The following is a 20710-nucleotide window of genomic DNA, read 5'->3' as shown; positions in this document are numbered from 1 at the left end:
TGATTCCAGCTGAGTAGCATATCACTGGAACTGCCCATGTATTAATGGCTTTGTTTTGGCTTTGATTTTAATATTTGGCGGATCCTCCTGATATATTCCTTTTGCGTTGACTCTTTGACTTTTTCATTCAAGATGTATCTGCTTCCATTATGCCTAGGTATTTTTAACCGTCATCCTTTGCTAATGCTTTCACTATGCTTCCATTTCCCAGTTGTATTCCTTCTATTTTTTCCATTTTTCCTCGTTGCATGGATAATATAGCACATTTTTCAAGTCCAAAGTTCATTTTGATGTCGCTGCTGAAGAGTTGAACTCTGTTGAATATTGATTTATGTTCAGTGGGGCTTTTCGCATACATTTTTAAGTCATCCATGTATACTAGATAGTTTATCTTGCCATGTTGGCTTGAGATTTAGTATCCCAGTTTTGTGTTTCATAGGATTATTGTCAGTGGAATTAATGCAATGTTTAACAGTAGTGGTGAAAGAGTTCCCCTGGAAGATTCCTCGTTTGATGTTGATTAACCAATGTTCTCCCCATTTGCTGTTAGAACTGTTTTCCATTTTTGCATATTTGCTTTCAAAATTGTTGTTGTTGTTGTTGTTGTTTTATTCATTAAACATGAAACTCAGTCAACAACATTTAAAATATATATCACAAATATTATTGGCACTGATGGTTGATACGGGTTGCTGCCAGTTCACTTGTAACAGTCTGATGTTTTATTAACATTTTTTAAATAGAGCCTCCACAGTTTCCCATGCCTGGCCATGTCAAAATACAGCCCTCCTTTCATAGGTTTCTGCAAGAAAAAAAATGTTGCAAAGACTTTAAAGAATCATTATTTTAAATGAATGAGATTTGGAAATCAGCTGCATCTTTTGGACAGTTGGCTGAAAAAAGTTTAACAAAAGAATGGCTGCTGCTGTTATGAATAATAGTGCCTTGCTGTGTTCCTGCATATCTGAAATACTTCTTCCCAGTTAAAACAAGTGCACAGTCCCAGGAATGAGATCTTTATGTACAGGCATACACAGGCAGAGACACATTTGGAATTGGACACCAGAGGGAACCCATTCCAGGTAGGCCTTGGTTGTCCACTATGAATGAATGAATAAAATTAATGTGTACCAAGAACCAGGATACTGTATTGCTCAAAAGATTAAAGATGCAGGAGAAAGGCGTGATTAAGAAAAGGACTGGTACAGTAATAAAAGATAAAGAAGCAAATCTGACTCAAAGTGAACAAAAATACTATCCTTGATCTCATACATAGGAGTGCAAAGATCAGATGACTCCTAGAGTTTTCTCTCTCTTTGCTGCCACTTAGCCATTTTCCAAATATTTGCAACCCAGATCTGGTAGCCCTCTTGTACCCAAAGTTGAAAGATGTATTTTGGTATGAGAGATTTAAAAAAAAATTAAAATTGTTTTTTAATGACTCCAGAAGTGCTGGTTGAGAAGGCTGTTTCACTTTAGTCAATGTTACTAATGCAACAGGAGTTGTCCTTAAAGGCTCAATGGTCTCTAGAAGGTCCTTTCCACTGATTTAGTTCCTGCAGTATTTCTCACTTAGCCATGGTTTGTTTAATGAAGTTCAGCTGTTATGATGTGAATATGTACCATGTTATGTATGTCATGCCAAAACATAATAGTTTGGTACAGACCACTACTAAGCCATAAATCCAATCAATCAATCAGACTTAACGCAACTGATGACCAGGTTTCACACCTATTATAAATAGGAGATGTATCTTCTAACCCGTTTCTAAACCTTTTTCCTCCAGTTACCTGATATATAAAAGGTAATGTAAAGCAAGGGTGATCATGAAGAAGTAACTGCACCATCTCTTGCATTTATCTTTTGAAAACATGATATTTCATATAATTTCCTGCAGCTTTAGTCTCCAGAACATTGGAAGTGCAGCCTTTCGTTCAATTTAGCCTACTTCAAAGAATTGTTAACTGTAAGTAGTGGAACCTATAGCCATACATTTAAAAGAACGTGGAATGTTTAGAATCCATACAATTAAGTTCCAAAGCTTTCTTATTTATATACATGTAGGCTTCCCAAAACTAATTTAAACTATTTAAAATTGTTCATGTTTCACAGTTTGGCCATATGGCAGGAACTGTCATGAAGATTTATATGATAGAACCTGAAGGCCCCATGCTTTTAATGTGTAAAAATAATTATTTCCTGAAAGCATAATAATGTTAATGCATTCCGCAAGCAATAAATATTAATTTGGTCTGTTGACTTACCTCTAATTAAAAATCCGCTTTATCCACAGTTTAAACAAGAATGGTTATCACTTGTCACAATCCTAGGAACAGTGGACACAATCCATAGGCTGTCATCACTGATGATGTGAGAAATGAGTTATTCTTTTAAAATGGGATATTTTCTGCTCCTGACAAACTGCTGGTAAGGTTATTTATTAAATTCATTCATCATTTTCAATTCTCCAACTTTACTGAGAAAGCTAGCAAGGCTGTTTCATAATTATTCTGGAGAAATTGCAAACCTTTCTTCAGATTCCTATTTTAAATTCATTTGCAGAAAGCAAATTCTCCTTTCCAAATTCTCTTCAGCTTAGCCGGTCTCTCTTGATTTTATGATTTTATGGTTGGTTTTAAATTTTGATATGGATTTTAAATTGATAAATTTTAAACTATGGGCCAAATTTAATTATTTTAAATCTATTTTTTAATCGCACTTATGTATAAATGTTTTTTATTTTGGCTGTTCACCGCCTTGAGTCCGAAAGGAGAAGGGCGGTATAGAAATTCGAATAATAAATAAATAAATAAATAAGCTATCCTGCTTTTTTCCATTATGTGGAACAGAAGTATGTGCTCAAATCACAGATTTTCCCAAAAGAAGGAAAGTGGTACACCTAATTGGCCATGTTTTAAACAGTACGAGGACAGATGAATTCTCATCAATGTAAACACACACACAAAAGATAAACCCCATCTAAACTAGATGGGCCATGAAAAAAAGTAACCAAAAATTTCCTTCAAAAATAGAGGGAATTTCTTTGTAGCGCCAGCTGAAGTTTTGTAATATTTTATTGATATTGGGGGACCTCGATTTACACTAGGGGCTTTCTCAAAACTTATTGAGAAGAAACAAATGATTCAAAGTCCTTCATTTTGAAAAAAAAAACAAGTTCAGGTTAATAGAATAAAATAATTTTCATCTTTGGAAATACATAAATTTAGTGACCAGTGAAAACAAATGTCAGTTGGAGATTATTTAAGTCTTAAATCTGATTAAAGACTTAAGCAACTTTCTGGGCCAAGATGCGTTGGAATTCCAAGAGTATGTCACAGGTACACTGTTTAAATTATATATAATCTTTTGCCACTTCTCTGAAGTCTTCGGTGTCATACAAATATTAGTGTCTACAGATATCTTTTCTATGGCTGTTCAAAGCTTTGATGAGAAGACAGAACTGAAAGGCGATTCAATCAATTTATTTATTTGGATAGATTTGATGTCTGTATCTAATCGAGTGCATTTGAATCGGTTCAGTTATTTGAAGGTGACTTAAGAGATTTGATAGATTTTCTGCAATCTTAAGCACTATTGCAGCTTTCCTTCTATATTTACATAGCTGAATGGAGATGTTGAATGGTGTGATCAGTCTTATTAGCAGCTGGCGAATGATTTTCATCACTTCTGCAAACACTATTACAGCATTAAGAGAAGAAGGTTGTCTGCTGTTTATATTTCTCCTTTTCTTTAGGGACAGATTGCTTGTTTATTGCCTGAACAAGTTTGCAGTAATGTGCTTGCTGCCAAGTAATTATGAATATGAAACATATTAGTATGATACAGAATAATACTAATACAGATAGTCCTCAATTTACAACAGTTTGTTTAGTGATCGTTCAAAGTTACAACAGCACTGAAAAATGTGACTTATGACCGTTTTTCAGAGTTACGACCTTTACAGCATCCCCATGTTCATGTGATCAAAATTCAGATGAATGGCAACTGTTCATACTTATGACTGTTGCTGTGTCCCAAGGTCATGTGATCACTTTTTGCAACCTCCTGATAAGCAAAAAATCAATGGGGAAGCAAGATTTACTTAACAACCAGATTACTAATTTATCAACTGCAATGATTCACTTAACAGCTGTGGCAAAGAAGGTCATAAAATGGGGCAAAAATCACTTAACAAATGTCTCATTTAACAACAGAAATGTTGGGTTCAATTGTGGTTGTAAGTCGAGGGTTACCTTCTATCTCTGCCTTGAAAGATTACAGAATATTTCAAAAAAAATTAGCCCTTTGAAATCCCAGAATCTATCCAATTGAAGCAGTAATTTTCTTTAAACTGGCCATAACTGTCCTGTTACACTAATCCTATTTGGCCTTAGAATGAATCAGCTGTAGACTTTCAGTGTTATCCTTTATAGATCTTTACTGAACTGAGACTCTAATACAGGGCTGTCAAATTCCTGGCCCACGGATCGGATGTGTCATATGCTGGCCACGCCCATGCCTGTTATAGCGAAGGGGGAAAACAGTCCCGATACGTCACATGATGCTACTGTGATGATGTTAATTTGACATTCCTGCTCTAAAAATTCAAATCTGCTCCTTAGAAGTTGTAGGGCAATCTGCTGTATATAAACATGGCACAAACCCCACACTCTTTCACATTGATGTTGTTATCTAGTTGGGTAATGAAATGTCTGCAAGCAAATGACAAAACTCAGAGAGCACTCAGTTCAACTCTAAATTCAGAGAGCACTCAGTTCAACTCTAAATTACATATATTGTCTTATAGATTCAATTCAAATTGAATCATGCTTTTCATATTTTGAATTCAGACTAGATCTTGGCTGACAGATGCACCCCTGGTTATTATACTTTTCTCCCATATCTCTCTAAATTGATTATATAACAAAATCTATATTTTTCATATTCTTCTTGTAGATGTATTTTACCATAGATGCTTGTTTTCCATCATGCCTTTTGCATTAAAATAATAAACTTCGAAGCTTGTATAAAAAGTAGGATATATGTATTTTAGAATAAACAATAATGTTATTCTAAAATCTGTTATCTGTTATTCACACACATTTAGTAATTATTCCTATTTTTCCACTAATTATCAAATCTTATAAAGATAACAGCAGGGAAGTAACCTATTAAAATGGTAGTCTACATCAGAGGGAATACAATATTCATTGAATATCACGAATAACAACTTGTCTACAGAAAGGATCACTATTTCATTAATGAAAAGCCATTAAATTGAAATGTTTATAAGCTTTTTTGAGCATGCTGTTTATCTTTTTTGTGTTGTCCTTTAGTAAAAGATGAGAATGTTAATTTAATTTATACAAACACCAAATGTGCAATAACACAGAATAAACAGTCTTTTCACTTAACTCCTTTGCCTCACTAATGTGTCTGAATGCTTTTCTCCTCCCTCCTGCCCTGTGTATTTACGGGCACATTTGAGGGAAAACTAAACCAGCAGCAGTCCCTTGTCCACATGGCTCCATATCTATAGGCATGATACTGTAGATCTACAGATTTCTTCTACATACATGTGCTAGATGTTAATATCAGTACATTACACGTTCTTCACAAACCGTAAGGTTTATCTTAAAATTAAACAATTACATTTTAGAATCTCATATACATATGTATTTGCATGGACAATAGAGTGGATGCAGAATATTTATAGGATTGCTGAACATACAAAAGCTTTTATGTATACATTTCTACTAAATATATCTGCTGGTAGCAACATATTTAATACATTTTCAAATTACTAAAAACTATTTCTAAAACCTCCTGCCATTCCATAAAGTCAAACTATTCTGAAATGCTAAGAAAATACATGTTTCTACTAAAATTTAAATATTTGTAAAGTACACATCTGTACAATATTGGACAAGTACATTTAGCATAGAAAATATAAATTGTTTCAATTCTTTTAAAGTTTTTATATATAAATCATCAATTTTCGAAGCTTCCCCTGAGTATAAGCAACAAAAATATAAGACAACATTCATTGTGAATCTTTATTATCAATATTGCAACTACTCTTAATTGAATCTAATGTATTTGGTTTGAATTAATTGTCCTATAATTTCTGTTTCTAGAAAGAAACAATGTTGTGACAAACCAGAATAAATCCAAAACAGAACAGTAACATACCATTACTAATCTTCTAAACAAAATAAATGGCAAACATAAACCTGTGGTTAGCCAAGAATCAGATACATCAAGCAAAGTGCCAGATAACTAGATTCTGGAATATTTCACAGCAGAGTTCAAAACCTATTGCTCAAATCTTTCTGGCTTTTGAACATGACTTTAAAAATAATGGCATTTGTCCTAGTTGTCCCCTCCACAGAAACAACAGCATTATAATATAGGCTGTACTTTGAGGACCAAAGAAATATACGTTTTCCTTATACTATTCCTAAAAATACAGCAGCTTTATATCAGTTAGTGAGATAGGAAAGAATGTGTACTTTTTCTTCCTTTAAAGAGATTTAGTTAAGCCCAAGATTATAGAATGCAGCTGATATTAATAAAGGGGAATATTTGTAACTCAGGGTTAAAATGAGTTCTTGGTGCTCTCTAAGGTTGGTTGTTTTCTTGCAGATGTTTTATCACCCAAACTAGATAACATCATCAGTACTAGCATGGATGATGTTACCTTGTTTGGGTAATGAAATGTTTGCAAGAAAACAGCCAGGCTCAGAGACATTATTCAATCCTGAAAAATGGGTAAAATTAAGCCATCGTCTATATAATGGCCATGTATTTGCAATTGTTACAATATTATTTTTCTAGTTGATTTTACATGTAAAATGGCATAATAAACTAGTATTGCTGTCTAAAAAAAATTAACATTGGCCAACTTATGAAGAATGAAGGACTTTTTAATACTTCTCAAGCTTTGAATAAATCTAAAATCTCAGCTGGTATTCTTGGCCCCAGCGGAGGCAACACGATTGAGGTATACAGTTATGCATGGTGCAGATGAAGTACACAAGAAGCTATTTTCCCTTCCCCCAAATTCTAGAACCAGAAGTCACTCAATGAAACTGAGTCCTGGAAGAATCAGGATAGACAAAAGGGTTTTTTTTTAAAATATAAAGCATAATTTGGAATTTGCTACAGTGAGATGTGCTGGCAATCCATTTGGCTAGCCTCAAAAGAGTTGGACCAATTCATGGAAGTTCAGAGGATCAATGGCCATTAGCTTTGGTAGCAGCATGGCTACTCTGAGACTATCTACAAGACGACTAGTGGACTTTCTTGTGCAGTGGCTTGGCCACTGTGAAAATAGACTGCTGGACTAGATGAGCCAATAGTTTGATCCAGTGGTGAAATGTAAAATTTGTTACTACCGGGTCTGTGGGCATGGCTTGGTGGGGATGGTAATGTGACTCGGTGGGCGTGGCCAATTTTTTTTTTTACTTTCAAAAGCATTTTTTCTACAACCTCTTCAGCCGAAGAGGTTGTAGAAAAAATGCTTTTAAAAGACTCTGACGATCCCAGCTGAGCTCCGCGATTATTAGAGGCCTTTTTTTTTTTTAACTTTTAAAAGCATTTTTTCGGCCGAAGAAAAAATGCTTTTAAAAGTAAAAAAAAAAAAAAAAAGCCTCTGATGATCACGCAGCTCAGCTGGGCATGGGGCGCCAGGGATTTTTGCTACTTCTCCGAACCACCCGCCGCCATTGCTACCGGATCAGGCGATCCGGTCCAAACCAGGAGCATTTCACCCCTGGTTTGATCTAGCAGGGCACTGCCTTATGTTCTTACGTACCCTTCAAATTCTTATCTCCTGTGCTCTTCTTTCTTGTTGTACCAGTAGATTTCAATAAATACAGAATTTTAAGTTATGAGGAGGAATATTTTAAAAGTTATCATAACCCTTCGAGCACTTATCTGTCAATACCTGGGATTATCAACACTAGACCTTTCTAGAATAGCAGAATTTTATTGTTATGTGATAACCTCTTAAAAAATACAGGTCTATTGCTTAGATTCAAAATCTGAGATGAAAAACATGCTCGTGATTCCTGTTATAAATCTCAAACTCTTCTGATACAAGTAAGACTGTGATTTATGGGATTCCTAGGTAGTTTTCCATGTTCCCGAGGTTAGTCTGATATGTTGGAGCAAAGGAAAGGAGACTGATTGATTTGTTTGTATATATGTGAGTTTTAGAGTTTTTATATACAGTAGTTGGTGCCTTTATTTCAGTTCACTGGAGTGGCATCAGTTTAAGAGTACTTGGAAACTCTCCATTTCTTTTTGACTAGGGGAACCCCTTCCCCCAATATTTGCCCTTTAAGAAATAATTCCTTTCCCATAACATTTCCACCAGTCTTAAAATATATAGTGCCCCATCCATCAAGATACTGTAGCTGCCTTCTGTGCTATTTAAATAATGGAACATTTTTATGCTACATAAATTTCAACATTTAAAGTGATCGATGCACTTTTTGAATTCTACATAGTAATATTTATGTCTATTGTTGTACATCCAAAAGAAACAGTTTATGATAGAAAGGAAGGAAGTGCCAAGTCTTTCAGATTGTTCAATTTTTTTGTCACATGGGTCATCTACTGTAAATCTGTAGGCCAAACGTATGCATTGTAATTATGCACAAGTGAACCAAGGTTCTTTTGAAAAGATGGCTTGCTTGTTGCTCTTCTCTATGATAAAATAGCTTGCATAATTCATGATGACAAGGAGATCCTAATAAGCAGGAAGAAAAGCTCTATGCAAATGTTGTTTTTGAAAACACAATAAAGAAAGTACAACAAGAAGTTGTATCAAATGATGATTCATATCTGCCCCTATTCTCCCAAAGTAATAAGATGAGCAGAACAAGTCAACAAAAGTGAATCATAATACACAATCTATGTGTACAATCTGCTGGTTCTAAACAGTGTGAAGAGTCCCACTAGATTGTCTGCTAAGAAAGAAAATGATTTTTATTTTAAAAGTTGCCTTTTTGAGAGTCTTTCACATGATACCATCATAGTACGTTTCACCATTTAATGGTGGCAACAAGACAAAATTACGTCATTCTGTAGTAAGAGGTATATTGTCTTTAATTTTATTGTTGTCTTGAATTGTTCTGAAAATGGAAGATTTTTTTTTTGGTGTGTTAGGTGCTGATACATGATAGAAATTTGGTAGCCGAATATCGTATCGAAATCTTTTCCCTTGGCTCACTCTGTCGTTCAATGCATAGAGTTTATCAGCAATATCATTTCCAATCAGGATTGAAAACAGACGTGAGATGAATCGGTGTTTTGCAAAGAGTAAATACAATTTTTTTCTCCTCCATGCCACATAATGACAATCTGTTTCGGCCGTAAGGGTTACCTGAAAGACATATTTCCAAGTATGGGGAAGGGGAAAAAGAGAAATTGATATTTTTATCATTGTGCTTAAAAAACCAAAATTAAAAACAAAACAAAAATAAGACTCTTCCTTTTCTTTTACTGTACTCTTATCAATCAAAATTGCAAAATGGTTTATTCCTGACTTTCATTCTAACTCTTCTCCATTTACTAGCATTCTCTGCTACAAATATATTTCTCTTACTGGATAGGTTATCGAAGTACAAAAGCTATCTATCTTTATTGTATTTCTTTTTCAAAGACAAGTTTATCCAGAGGAGGTATATCCTTAATTTTGGCATTCTATTAAAAGAACAGTACTTCTGGTAAACACAGAATTCATGCTGAATTTTACAGACACCTCTTCTCCTCAAATGAGCCATTAAAATGAAGGTTGATTGTGTTTGTTCTACTCACAGTGCTACCAGAGGACAAGCCTCTGACACAAAGAGCTAAAAATCCAAAACATGAAAACAAAAGAGAAAGGGAAAGGAAATGCAAGCAAGGAAGAAAAGAAAAAACATGCATTTTTTCCAGTTTCATGTACATGGATTTAGTTACTTGATCACGCATTATAGAAATTCCATATCATCATATACAGAAAATTATCAGCAAAATACTCCCTAGGTACTGAAAAAAATGTTCATTGTTTAGATTTTTATTCCATGCTTTGTTTTTTTCCATTGGTAAATGTTTTAAATTTTCCTTGGCTCCCTTACTTTTGCCTCATGTCCAGTAACAAGTGCTGTCAGTGGACATTTCCCACCCTTGGAACTAAGGCTGGGTGCCAAAGTCTTCACAGACCAAGTTGTTTTTTGAGTCTGAATCTAAAGGAACATTCTCAGGAAGCTTTTCACTAAAGCATATGATGCAACAATGGGCAGATGGGACCATACTTAAGCAGCAAAAAGGAGTACTTGGTTCACTGACATGGAAGACTAATATATAAAGTGTTTTTCTATCAAGACACCTGGTCTACCCCAACATGTGGGAGGGGGCATTCTGCTCCCTTTCGCCTTTCAGCTCCAATCCAGGAGCCCTCAAGCAGTCGCATTCATGACAAACCATTTTATACCAAATTTATATTTTGCTGATAAAGAAATAAAGGGAGACTAATATAGATCTATTTCAAGCTTTTTAGCTTTCATCAGCTAGCCATACCCTTACTCGGATTCAAACTTGGACTTCCTGCATGTTAGGCAGTTGAATTAACCTTCTGAGCCACAAGTTCTCCTCCCTTCATCAGCTTGAGCCAGGGGAAATGATATACCTGATAAGGTCTCCCCTTATAGCCTTATCCTATTCCCCATAGTGGACCACTATAGTTGTCTGCCAGTTAACTTAATGATCATCTTAGATGACTTCATTATACCTGTTAAATGGCATTGGAACAAAATGCTACTATTACATGACACAACACAGCTGTTAGGGAAGAGAGGTATGATCACCCATTTTAAATGTCTGTAAACATTCCTACAAATAGGAATGAAACCATGACAAAACAATGACCTGATGCTCTTAAACTCTTGGAGCCAATTCACTGTTTCGTTTTTGAATTAGACACTGCTATTCAAATCAGAGAGCCAGACTGATAAAGTGGTTAATTTACCCAGCTAGAAACTCTGAATTCTGTTCCTGCCTTAGGCATGAAGCCAGATGAATGCCCATGGCCAGTCACTCTCCCTCAGCCCTAGGAAGAGGACAATCGCAAACTACTAATGAAAAGTACGGCACAAAAACTTGAGATAAATCCAGCGAGTTGACAGGAGTCAACAATGACTTGAACGTGTGTGTGTGGACAGAGGGAGAGGCAGGGAGAGAGGGAGGGAGAGGGAGGGAGGGAGGGAGAGAGAGAGAGAGAGAATGAGAATGAGAATGAGAATGAGAATGAGAATGAATCAGTATGTATGATCACAATTGGGACTGGAATTCCCCAGTGCCTTCAGGAAGCAAAGTCGACTGGTTGTTAAGACCTACCTCTATCCAAAGCATTCCAGGTTTGATCCCTACCAAGCCTGAGTCTCAGTTCTTACAGGTAAGGGACTGCCTCTCTTTCAACTCCTCCCAACTGCCGCCTCTTTTTCATTTCTATCATTTTGGCTGTCCTGCACCTGCCCTTTGGGGCAGCAAACACTCCCAGAATCGTGTGGCTTTGAAGCACTGGCCACAGGGTGGCCAAGGGGCTGCATGGTGCACTGAAGCTGCAAGAAGTCCCTGACCCACAGCATAAAGCTTTAGCCACCAACTGGTCCAGTGGCATGGCACAAAGCTATTGTGCTCCAAGAAGCTGCAACAGCAGGCTCAATAGCTGGGTAGCAATTGTGGTTGCCCTCGCCATCCTGACTCGAGGTCCCTGCTCCCTCAGCTATTCCAGCTGACCTTCACCATCTTCTTGCTCCTGCTGTTGATGAGGTGTGCCTGCCCTGGTCTTTTGCAAGGAAACTATGTGAGCTCATCTTCCCCAGGTCTTGTGAGGGGTGTAGGACAACTCGCCATGGGCAACTCGTTGCAGGACAATTCATGCAGGTTAACTCAACGCAATAAATGACAAAATGGAAATAATGTTGAAGAAACAGTGGAATGGAATGCATAGAATTGTCCCATGACGACTTGTCCTGTGGTGAGTTGGCCGCAGTGAGTTGGCCATAGTGAGCTGTCCCATTCTGCTTGTGAGAAAGTTGTCATATGTAACATTGGCAAGAAAGCCTTTATGGCCAGCAGATGAGTGACAAAGGCTCAGGTCAGGCATATTTGGTCAGCAACAGAAGCAATGAGATGGCAAATGTTGGCTAGTGTGTAGTGCAGGTGCCAAAAGGGCATAGATGGGGAGGGTGGTAAATAAGTGAGGAATTGAAGCACCCCGTTGTCCTAAGTATGAGTAGGCTAACAAGCATCCAATTTTGATCATGTGCCTGCAGGGGGGCATTTCAATGTCCATAACTTCGGACACTGGTCAAAGTCCCTTTGTTCAGTGCTGTTATAACTTCAAAAGACTACAAACGAACGGTCCTAACTTAAAGCAGCCTTAATGCTAGAAAACTGGTTTTGCTGGCATTGCAAGCCATTTTAGATTCTGGATATTATTAATTACAAAGCTATGAGTTCCGTTGTCAGCATTAATTAGCTGCTAATTCAATTGGCAAGTAGAAAAGAAAATGTGTGGAAAAGTCTACCCAGAAAGTGTTTCTTTTTCAAAATTACTGAACTAATATTTTGCTTAAACTTTCACATACTTTACTCTGCTGGCATTTTCATTAATTATCCTAGTATTTTGATCCTTCTTAAAAAAAAGTCATGTCAATACAAATTCTTAGGGAGCTAATTCTTTAATCTTAAATTAGGTATTTCCTGTAGTATCCATGGTTCAGTTCTGGAAAAGGAGAGTTTATCTGATAGATTCAAAGAAGTTCCCTACCTGAAAAATGCCATCTTCTGTGGGTCTTAATGAATCCCATTCAGGTGAATCCAGAAATTGAAGAGGGAAAATATAATGCAGAAATTCCCCATCCACCGTCACTCTAACTCTAATAAAACAGATCAATTTGTGTTAATAACTACCAGCAAAAGAAAAGGAAAATAATGCTTAGGTTTATGGTCAGGGGTGAAGAATGTAAGTGACATTGAAGTTTTTAATGTCTTATATTGGAGGACCATCATTTTTATGCTTAATATTTTTATGCATTTAGTAATAAAATACACATATATATTTATAGATTTTCAGTCCATACTAGCAAACACATATGAAGAGTGGCAATTTCTGATGCAAAAAACCCCCAGAAAATAATCCTAACATCTTTCTTAACATTCTTGAATCTCCTTGGCAATTATCCAGTAAGTATTCAAGAAAAGCACAAACCCAGAAAGAAACAAACAACAACAAAGGTACAAAACAGAAATCCTGGCCAAAAAAAAAAAGAGTACACAGTTTCAAAGACATTCATTCTGCAAGATAAGCCTGGTTTGTCGCTGCAGTGCCAGAAAGACAAAAATACCACAGAGGAACAATGAAAATGACTAGAAAGCCGTCAAGGATTTTCTATCTGTAACGTGCTACAAGGATTATAATATATCCATTATGTAGAATTCACAGAATTTCTGAGAATAAGAAATGGGAGATTACAATAATTCAAATTCACATAATCTTGTTGAGGGTTTTTAGATATCATCCTAAATAAAATTATCAATGTTTGGCGACCAGATACCTGTATGTTGGAAATAAGTCAAATTCTTCTGTTATACTTGTGGAACTGCTAAACATTTCTATCTGACCACTATGGAAACAAATGGCTGGACTATGGATCTTTCGGAACTGCACCCAGGTCTGTTTGTTCATACAAACAGGTCACTCTGTAAAATGAAACTGATAAGCTCTACATAGGGTTGAGCTACATCCCATCTAACTTGAATCTATTTTGAAAATTAAGATCTTTAGCTTCTTCATCCAAACATAAACCACTTCCATTATAGGTTTCAATGTTCCCTTACCCTAGGGATGGGCAGGGTAAGGATACTTTGTAAGTCTTCAGGATTTATGACACATAAACTGACCTGTGCTTAATATTATCAGGTTCACCACTTTGATACAAAAAATGTGAAGTTGGGATATTAATTGCACTGAATAGGCAAACTAAATTATGAATACTTTTCACCACCCTTTTTTTTTTATTTTAATGATGTAATTTGGAAAGGTGAGGTGTGTGTGTGTTTTTTTTTTTAATCATTGCCATGGTTAAGAAATTCAGGGAAAAAAAAACACCTTGCAGGTGTATTTCAGGTCAACCAGCAGTCTATTGGTCTATTTTTTACTTTGTCGCTTTTATTAAAAAATAAAAAATTAATAAAAAAATTATTAATCAATTATTTGAAAAGATTCAAAACTCAGCGATCATCCAAAGATGATCCCCTCTGATTTTGGAACAAAACAAGGGGACATGAATATAGCTTTTACATTCAACCTGCAGTTTCTCCAATGTTCCAGAACACGATGGAAGAAAGAAATGAAATTGGGATAAATGAAACATTGCTGCAATAACTGATTTGACAATGTAGCACTCTTTAATTTATTAGTCCAATTTATATGCCGCCTTTCTCCGTAGACTCAGGGCGGCCTACAATGCATTATAGCAATAGCCTGCATACTTTTTTGTATATACCTGCTTATTAGGGCTTTCAGCTCCCCCTAAGCGGCGGTGTTCTATACAAAGTTGGCTTATTGTCCCCACAATCCGGGTCCTCAATTTACCTACCTCGAAAAGATGGAAGGCTGAGTCAACCTTGAGCCTGGTGAGATTCGAACTTGCACTAATTGTAGGCAGCTGGCAGCTAAGTGCTAGCCCTTAACAGCACTTTAGTCCGCTGCACTACCGAGGCTCTTAATGAAATTTAGGAGATTAAAATGAATACAGCCCTCACGTGAAACATACTGAATATGTTCCAAGAATAAGTGCTGGTCTCAAAGTCCCAGGTATACTTTGAGAAGAAATCCATTTTTTTTCTTTTGTTTTGAAAATTATGCAAATTAAACAAAAGTTGTAACACAACACAAAACATAGCAGAAATAGGGGCTGTGGGGGAGGGGAGGCAGATACAACAATTTTAAAAGGGATTAGCCAGTGAAAAATGATAAAACACTGAATATACAATATTCTAAGTCCTAGGAAACCTATCCAAAGTTTTCACCTTCAGTTTTTTGTTTTCAGTATCCTTAAACTTTTCCCATGCTAAAGGAAAAAGCAGTTTTTCTCAAGAAGATAAATCCTGCCACAATTAATGCTTTCTCACATATCCATGGTCTGATTTGTTTTAAACCACTACAGTAGCTTATTGACCAAGGAATGTTGTTTACACTCAGTATTAAACTGTCAAAACATTAAACACTCTCTTCATTTTAAACAGGTTCAAACAATGCCAAGGCGGCCAAAGATCTGGTATTCTTCAACTTTTTGTTTCTAAAGAAGGAGGGATAAACATAATACAAACCTTCCTGACAAAAGTAAGGAGAGCTTGTCAATTGGAGTTTTGCCTTGCATGGCATAACAATGTTCCTTCTCTAATGTAATAACTTCTCCACCACAGCAGAGGACAATTTTTCTAAAAACAGGCAAGGAGATCCCCAAAGGCTGGAACAAAGCATTGTAAAGCTCCTGAAATTCTTTGTCAAAAGCAACACTCCGTATTTGGTAGGTTACATAAATAAACTGTATGAAGCAGATCACAAACAGGATAAAATTCCATGAGAAAATGTCAGCTGCACAGACATCCAGCCATGACCACACAGATGAGCAGAGAAAACCCAGCCCTAGCAGAAAGAAAATATAGAGCAGGCCAAAAAAGCCACTTCCGCCCATAAAGCCAACCACAAACAAAATGCTAGCTAAATGATAGATCGATCCTTCAGTTTCTGACTTCCAGTTCATGCAGATTGGGTGTGAAAATACCAAGCTGTCCCAAAAGCTTGAGTTGTCTTCCATGGCTGCAATATGAAATTATTCACTGTCTCTGTAGTTTTGCATTTTCTGTCCTGAAGAGTTGCTATAGCAAACATTCAGGCACTAGGATAGTTTGTCTCTTTAGAAATCCATATTCTTCCACATTGATTCTTGTTACTTAAACTTCTTTGCCTAAGAGAAAGAGAGAAATACAATATCACAAAGATGCAGGAGAAGGGGGGGGAATAATACCAACAACATATTTGCATACTTAAAGGTACAGTATTTTCCTAATATTTCCTCATAGGTGCAGGATCAACTTTTCAGAACAACTGAATGTTGATTCGTTGGTCGCGACAGGAATTGACCAACCAGCTTGTCACCTCAGCCTGCGATCATGGGCTGAGAGAGAGAGAGAGAGACTCGCACAAATTCACCTGAATGCCTCAGGCAGGACTAGAACTCTGAGTCTCCTGGTTTCTAGCCTGGTGCCTTAACCACTAGAGCAGGGGTGTCAACTCAAGGCCTGGGGGCCAGATCTGGCCCCGGGGCTGCCCTGGAAACAGCAAAGATAACCCATGGTGTCTCTGCCAGCAAAAATGGAGCTCATGAGGGCTGTGGGTGGCCCTCCTGAGCTCCGTTTTCGCTGGCAGAGGGTTGCAAGAAGCCGTTGCAGCCCAAAAACGGAGCTTGGGAGCCCGTTTTCGCTGGCAGTGCTTGGGCCACCACAGGTACCCCCGACACAAGTGACACCGATCTGGCCGTGCCCCCACTGGCCCACCGAGGTCAAACACAACCCTGATGTGGCCCTCAATGAAATCGAGTTTGACACCCCTGCATTAGACCAAACTAGCTCATAAATGCTTGCTTAAAGTGAAAGATTTAAATCCAGGTTTTTAATATTCACAGGAATGCTTCTTGTATGCAGTTTTCTATTCAGAATAACCCTGTTAATGGAAAAGGGGATGGACACTATTTTTTTTTCTAATGTTCACCTCCTTCTAGAGCTACAGCACCATATCCCCTACTGTTCCAATTATCTAAAAAAGATTTTGAAGAGCATAGAAGATTGCAAGGAAAAGAGGAACTGATAAGTACTGTGGCATCTCAACACAGAGAATCTTTCGTTAAATCAGGGCCTCTTATATACCAAAATAACACCTCATTCTAGATGACCATTTGTAGATCTAACCTCCTATTTTCAAGGACTAAGCAAATTAGAGTTTAATAGCAATTTAATTCATATTTATATTATTACGTTCATGCTTCTAATATTTTCACAGTTCTGCCCTAAATATGATTACCCATAAGTAAGGCGTGTCAAGCTGAATCACTCTTTCAAATGAACAGTCATGGATGTGAATATAAATGCAAAGTGTTCAGAATGTAGTACTATATCTAAATGAATTATGCAGACTGCTGTTCTATAGTTTTATGCTTACATCCGTCTAATTGAATAGCAAAATATTTTTTGAAACTGAGTAGAATTTCAGCAGTTAAACTGATATTGCAGTTTAACATTCAAAATACAACTGCCATAATTATAAATAAACTAATAAGTACGTCATTTTTAAAATAAACCTAGCTTTCCTGAATCTCAGCTTTATGTATATCTGATGATCCCTATATGTATTTTTTTAAAAAAAAATTGATACAATTTAGAATTTGCCACCACATGTCATGCGGATCTTAATTAGGGACAAGTTCAATACTAGATATCTGAGTTTCTTCAAATTATTACAATAAGAAAATACAATTTTGAACTACAATGAAAACAGAGACCAGAAACAATAAAAGAGCAGAGCATGTTCTCTTCCTCACAAGAACTAGACAAGCCACTAAGGTCTTTCTGGATGTTACTTTTATTTATTTATTTATTTACATCAAAATCAGTATTTTATACAAAGAAGAGATAAATTTCTAGCTCGCAATGACAAGAGTGGAATTAGAAAAGTCTACAGGATATGGAGCTAAGAGCTGGAGTGAGATTATTTGGCAAAGTGCTTCCTAAAACATCTGATCAATCAGTAACCATTTGGTTAGTAAACATTCTAGAATATTTTAGGTAGGAAAAGTATACCGAGTATGGCTTCTGAAATAGTTTACAACTCTACAATACCGTGTTTTCCCGAAAATAAGATCCTGTCTTATATTTTTTTGAACCTCGAAATAAGCGCTTGGATTTATTTTCGAGGAGGTCTTATTATTTTGGGGCACGTGGAGCAAGACGGAGCTCCTCTTGCCATCTTACATGATTTCCAGCTCTATCTCCCTAACCCTAACCAGAGAAAATGATGGGGACCAGCTCTGCATACATTTAAATATTTTCGGGGAGGTTTTATTTTCGGGGGAGGGGGGTTATTTTAGTGCTCTCCAAAACCTAATTTGGCTTGTTATATGAAGAGTTCTTATTTTTTGGGAAACAGGGTAGGAATGCCACTCTGAGTCATGTGACCAGAAGGAAGGGTGGTTAGAATGCAGGAGGGAGCAACATTCTAAACTATTGCCCACTCTGTCTTCCACAGAGATAAACTGGTTTTTTTGAAAATGTTTTTCTCCAATGCTCCTAGAATGATTTTCTCCTAGCTCTTAAAATCTGATCCATTTTAAAACTCATTTTCCATTTATTGGCTTCTGCCGTGCCAAATTTTTTGTTCTTGTGCCAAGTTTTGGGAAAGTTATCCTGCAGATAGATTCTTCTGAGTTCTTTACATAATGTGAATAAAAAGAAGTTGGTTTTCTAACTTTCTGCATAGATTATTTATCCAGACAAGGACAGAATTATGCATTTTTGAAACTGATAATCAGGTCCTCAACCAGATTGACAGCAGAGTAGAGGAACTCAGCTTGATTTTCACTGAGTGCTAATCATTCTTGCATTCTTATGTATAATAGAGCTTTGTTATGTGATAATAAAATGTAAAATAATGAAATACATCATACTGAAAAGGTTAGTACATAATAAAATAAATTACACTAGCTTTTAAAACTTCTCTGTTATATAAATGAAATGAAATAAAATCAGCTGGGACAAATCTCTCCAAAGTAACTTTCAAGTCAAAACAATAATAGAGTACTATAGAGCACTGCAAATGAACAATTCCTCTCCACACACACACCCACACCCATGTGAAATGTTTATTTGTTCTTTCAGAATGTATTTCCTAGAAATAATTGTTGAATTGCCAGGTTTTATCCTTATGCTATGAAAAATGCAACAACCCACTAGCTTATTGTATCTCAATTCTGACAGCAAAAAAGTTATAGGCAAAATGACACAGGGCACAGTAGGGAAGAAAATTTAATACCCCAGAATGAGAGCAGATCTGAATGTCTCTTTATTTTTTGCATTAAAAAAAAACTTTTAGCTAATGCATGTCATTGGTACCCCCATGCGGCTTATTTTCTGACAGCTACTCAATATGGCGATCCAAATGCTGAGAGGTTTCAGCACTTCAGAGATGTTATCACTAAAGTTCACAGAAACAGACATTCAAAGAACATGGAAAATGTCAAATTCACATTTCTCAGGTGATGGGCTTAAATTCTATTAGTAGTTTCTCAAAGCAATAGTTATAGGTAAGATTTGAGAAAGTGTTAGCATCCCTGTGCAGTATAAATCCCTGTACAATAAAAAAGTTTAGTCCCATCTGATTGTGCATGTCAGTTCAATTGATAAAAGGTATTATCAGTGAATGTTTTTAACACTTATTTATTTTTTTACTTTTATTCGTATTATTGCTTGACAAAAGATCTTCACTGTGAACCTCATTATGAATAAAATCTTTCTCTTGGACATATTAAGAGCTGTTTTATTTTTCTTTTAATAAATAATGACACAGAAGCAGGTGGAAATGCTGTACCAAATTAAAAAATAAGATATTTAATATGAAGACAACATACAAAATGAAAAATAAAATCATTTTAAAGGGTGAATATAAAAAGCAAATCTATCAACATTGTTTCAACTACCCAATAGAATATTATAAAATATACATAACAAAAATTTGCCCAACCAAGAACAGACAAACAACCTGTAACCCTCAAATCTCTCTTTCATAGCACTCAGAACTCTCTCTGACCCATAAATACTGAAAAATTAGGCCATGTTGTCCTATCATTTTGAGGTAGGCCCTAAAATAGGCAGATCAAATTTAAAAACAGAGATGAACCTCAAACTTCCCCCAAAATCCCAACCCAACTCACACTATGGACCACAACTTCTCAAAATGCCATGTTACTATGTTAAGTGTAGCCTTTGACTATGAAAAGGTTGCTACTTCTACTTTAGAATAAGAAATACAACTGGAGTTACTACTGTAGCACCATTAAGAATCCCTCTTTGAGAAGATGGGCAGTTCGGATGTGAAGTATAATAAAATATAAAGAAATAAACCAGAGTGTTACATCACCTTGTCGGAGCCCTGTCATGTCATGGTCAAATGAGGAACCCTCGTATACTGGATATCATCTATCTATCTATCTATCCATCCATCCATCCATCATCTATCCATCTACCTACCTACCGATAGCACCAAATCCAACAGAAAAGGGAGATTTTTTTTGGTGGAACAATATCCCATTAAAAACATGCAAAATTCATTTTAACCTGGAGGAAGGCATGGTTAAAAGAGAGAGTATTAGAATTTTTGGATGAAGGCTGTTCCAGAGATCAGGTACCAGAACAGAGAAGGCACATATCCTGTGTATAATGTAAGGGACTTGGACTCTGTCTCATATTGCAGCATAGGCAGAAACATCAGGAGAAAGATCATCCTCCAAAGAGTAAGGCCCCATGCTACTAGTGTTGTCTGCATAGCAGAGGTACTGTATTTGCATACCATGGTACCTACCTGTGGTAGGGGTAACAGCT

General features: G+C 36.4%; 1 protein-coding gene across 1 annotated transcript; it reads right to left on the bottom strand.

Moving 5' to 3' along the window:
- Positions 1-9120: 9120 nt before the first annotated feature.
- Positions 9121-15966, bottom strand: POPDC3 (popeye domain cAMP effector 3). The gene is given in 4 exon segments (XM_070932827.1): positions 9121-9152; positions 9155-9392; positions 12825-12933; positions 15389-15966. Coding segments are annotated over 4 exon segments (870 nt in total). The 5' UTR covers positions 15880-15966.
- Between the last annotated feature and the right edge of the window lie 4744 nt (positions 15967-20710).

This window comes from Pituophis catenifer, unplaced genomic scaffold (assembly GCF_029215685.1).
Source record: "Pituophis catenifer annectens isolate HBS135680 unplaced genomic scaffold, rPitCat1.0.hap2 SCAF_1, whole genome shotgun sequence".
NCBI lineage: Eukaryota > Metazoa > Chordata > Lepidosauria > Squamata > Colubridae > Pituophis > Pituophis catenifer.
This window is presented reverse-complemented; position numbering and strand designations above follow the sequence as displayed.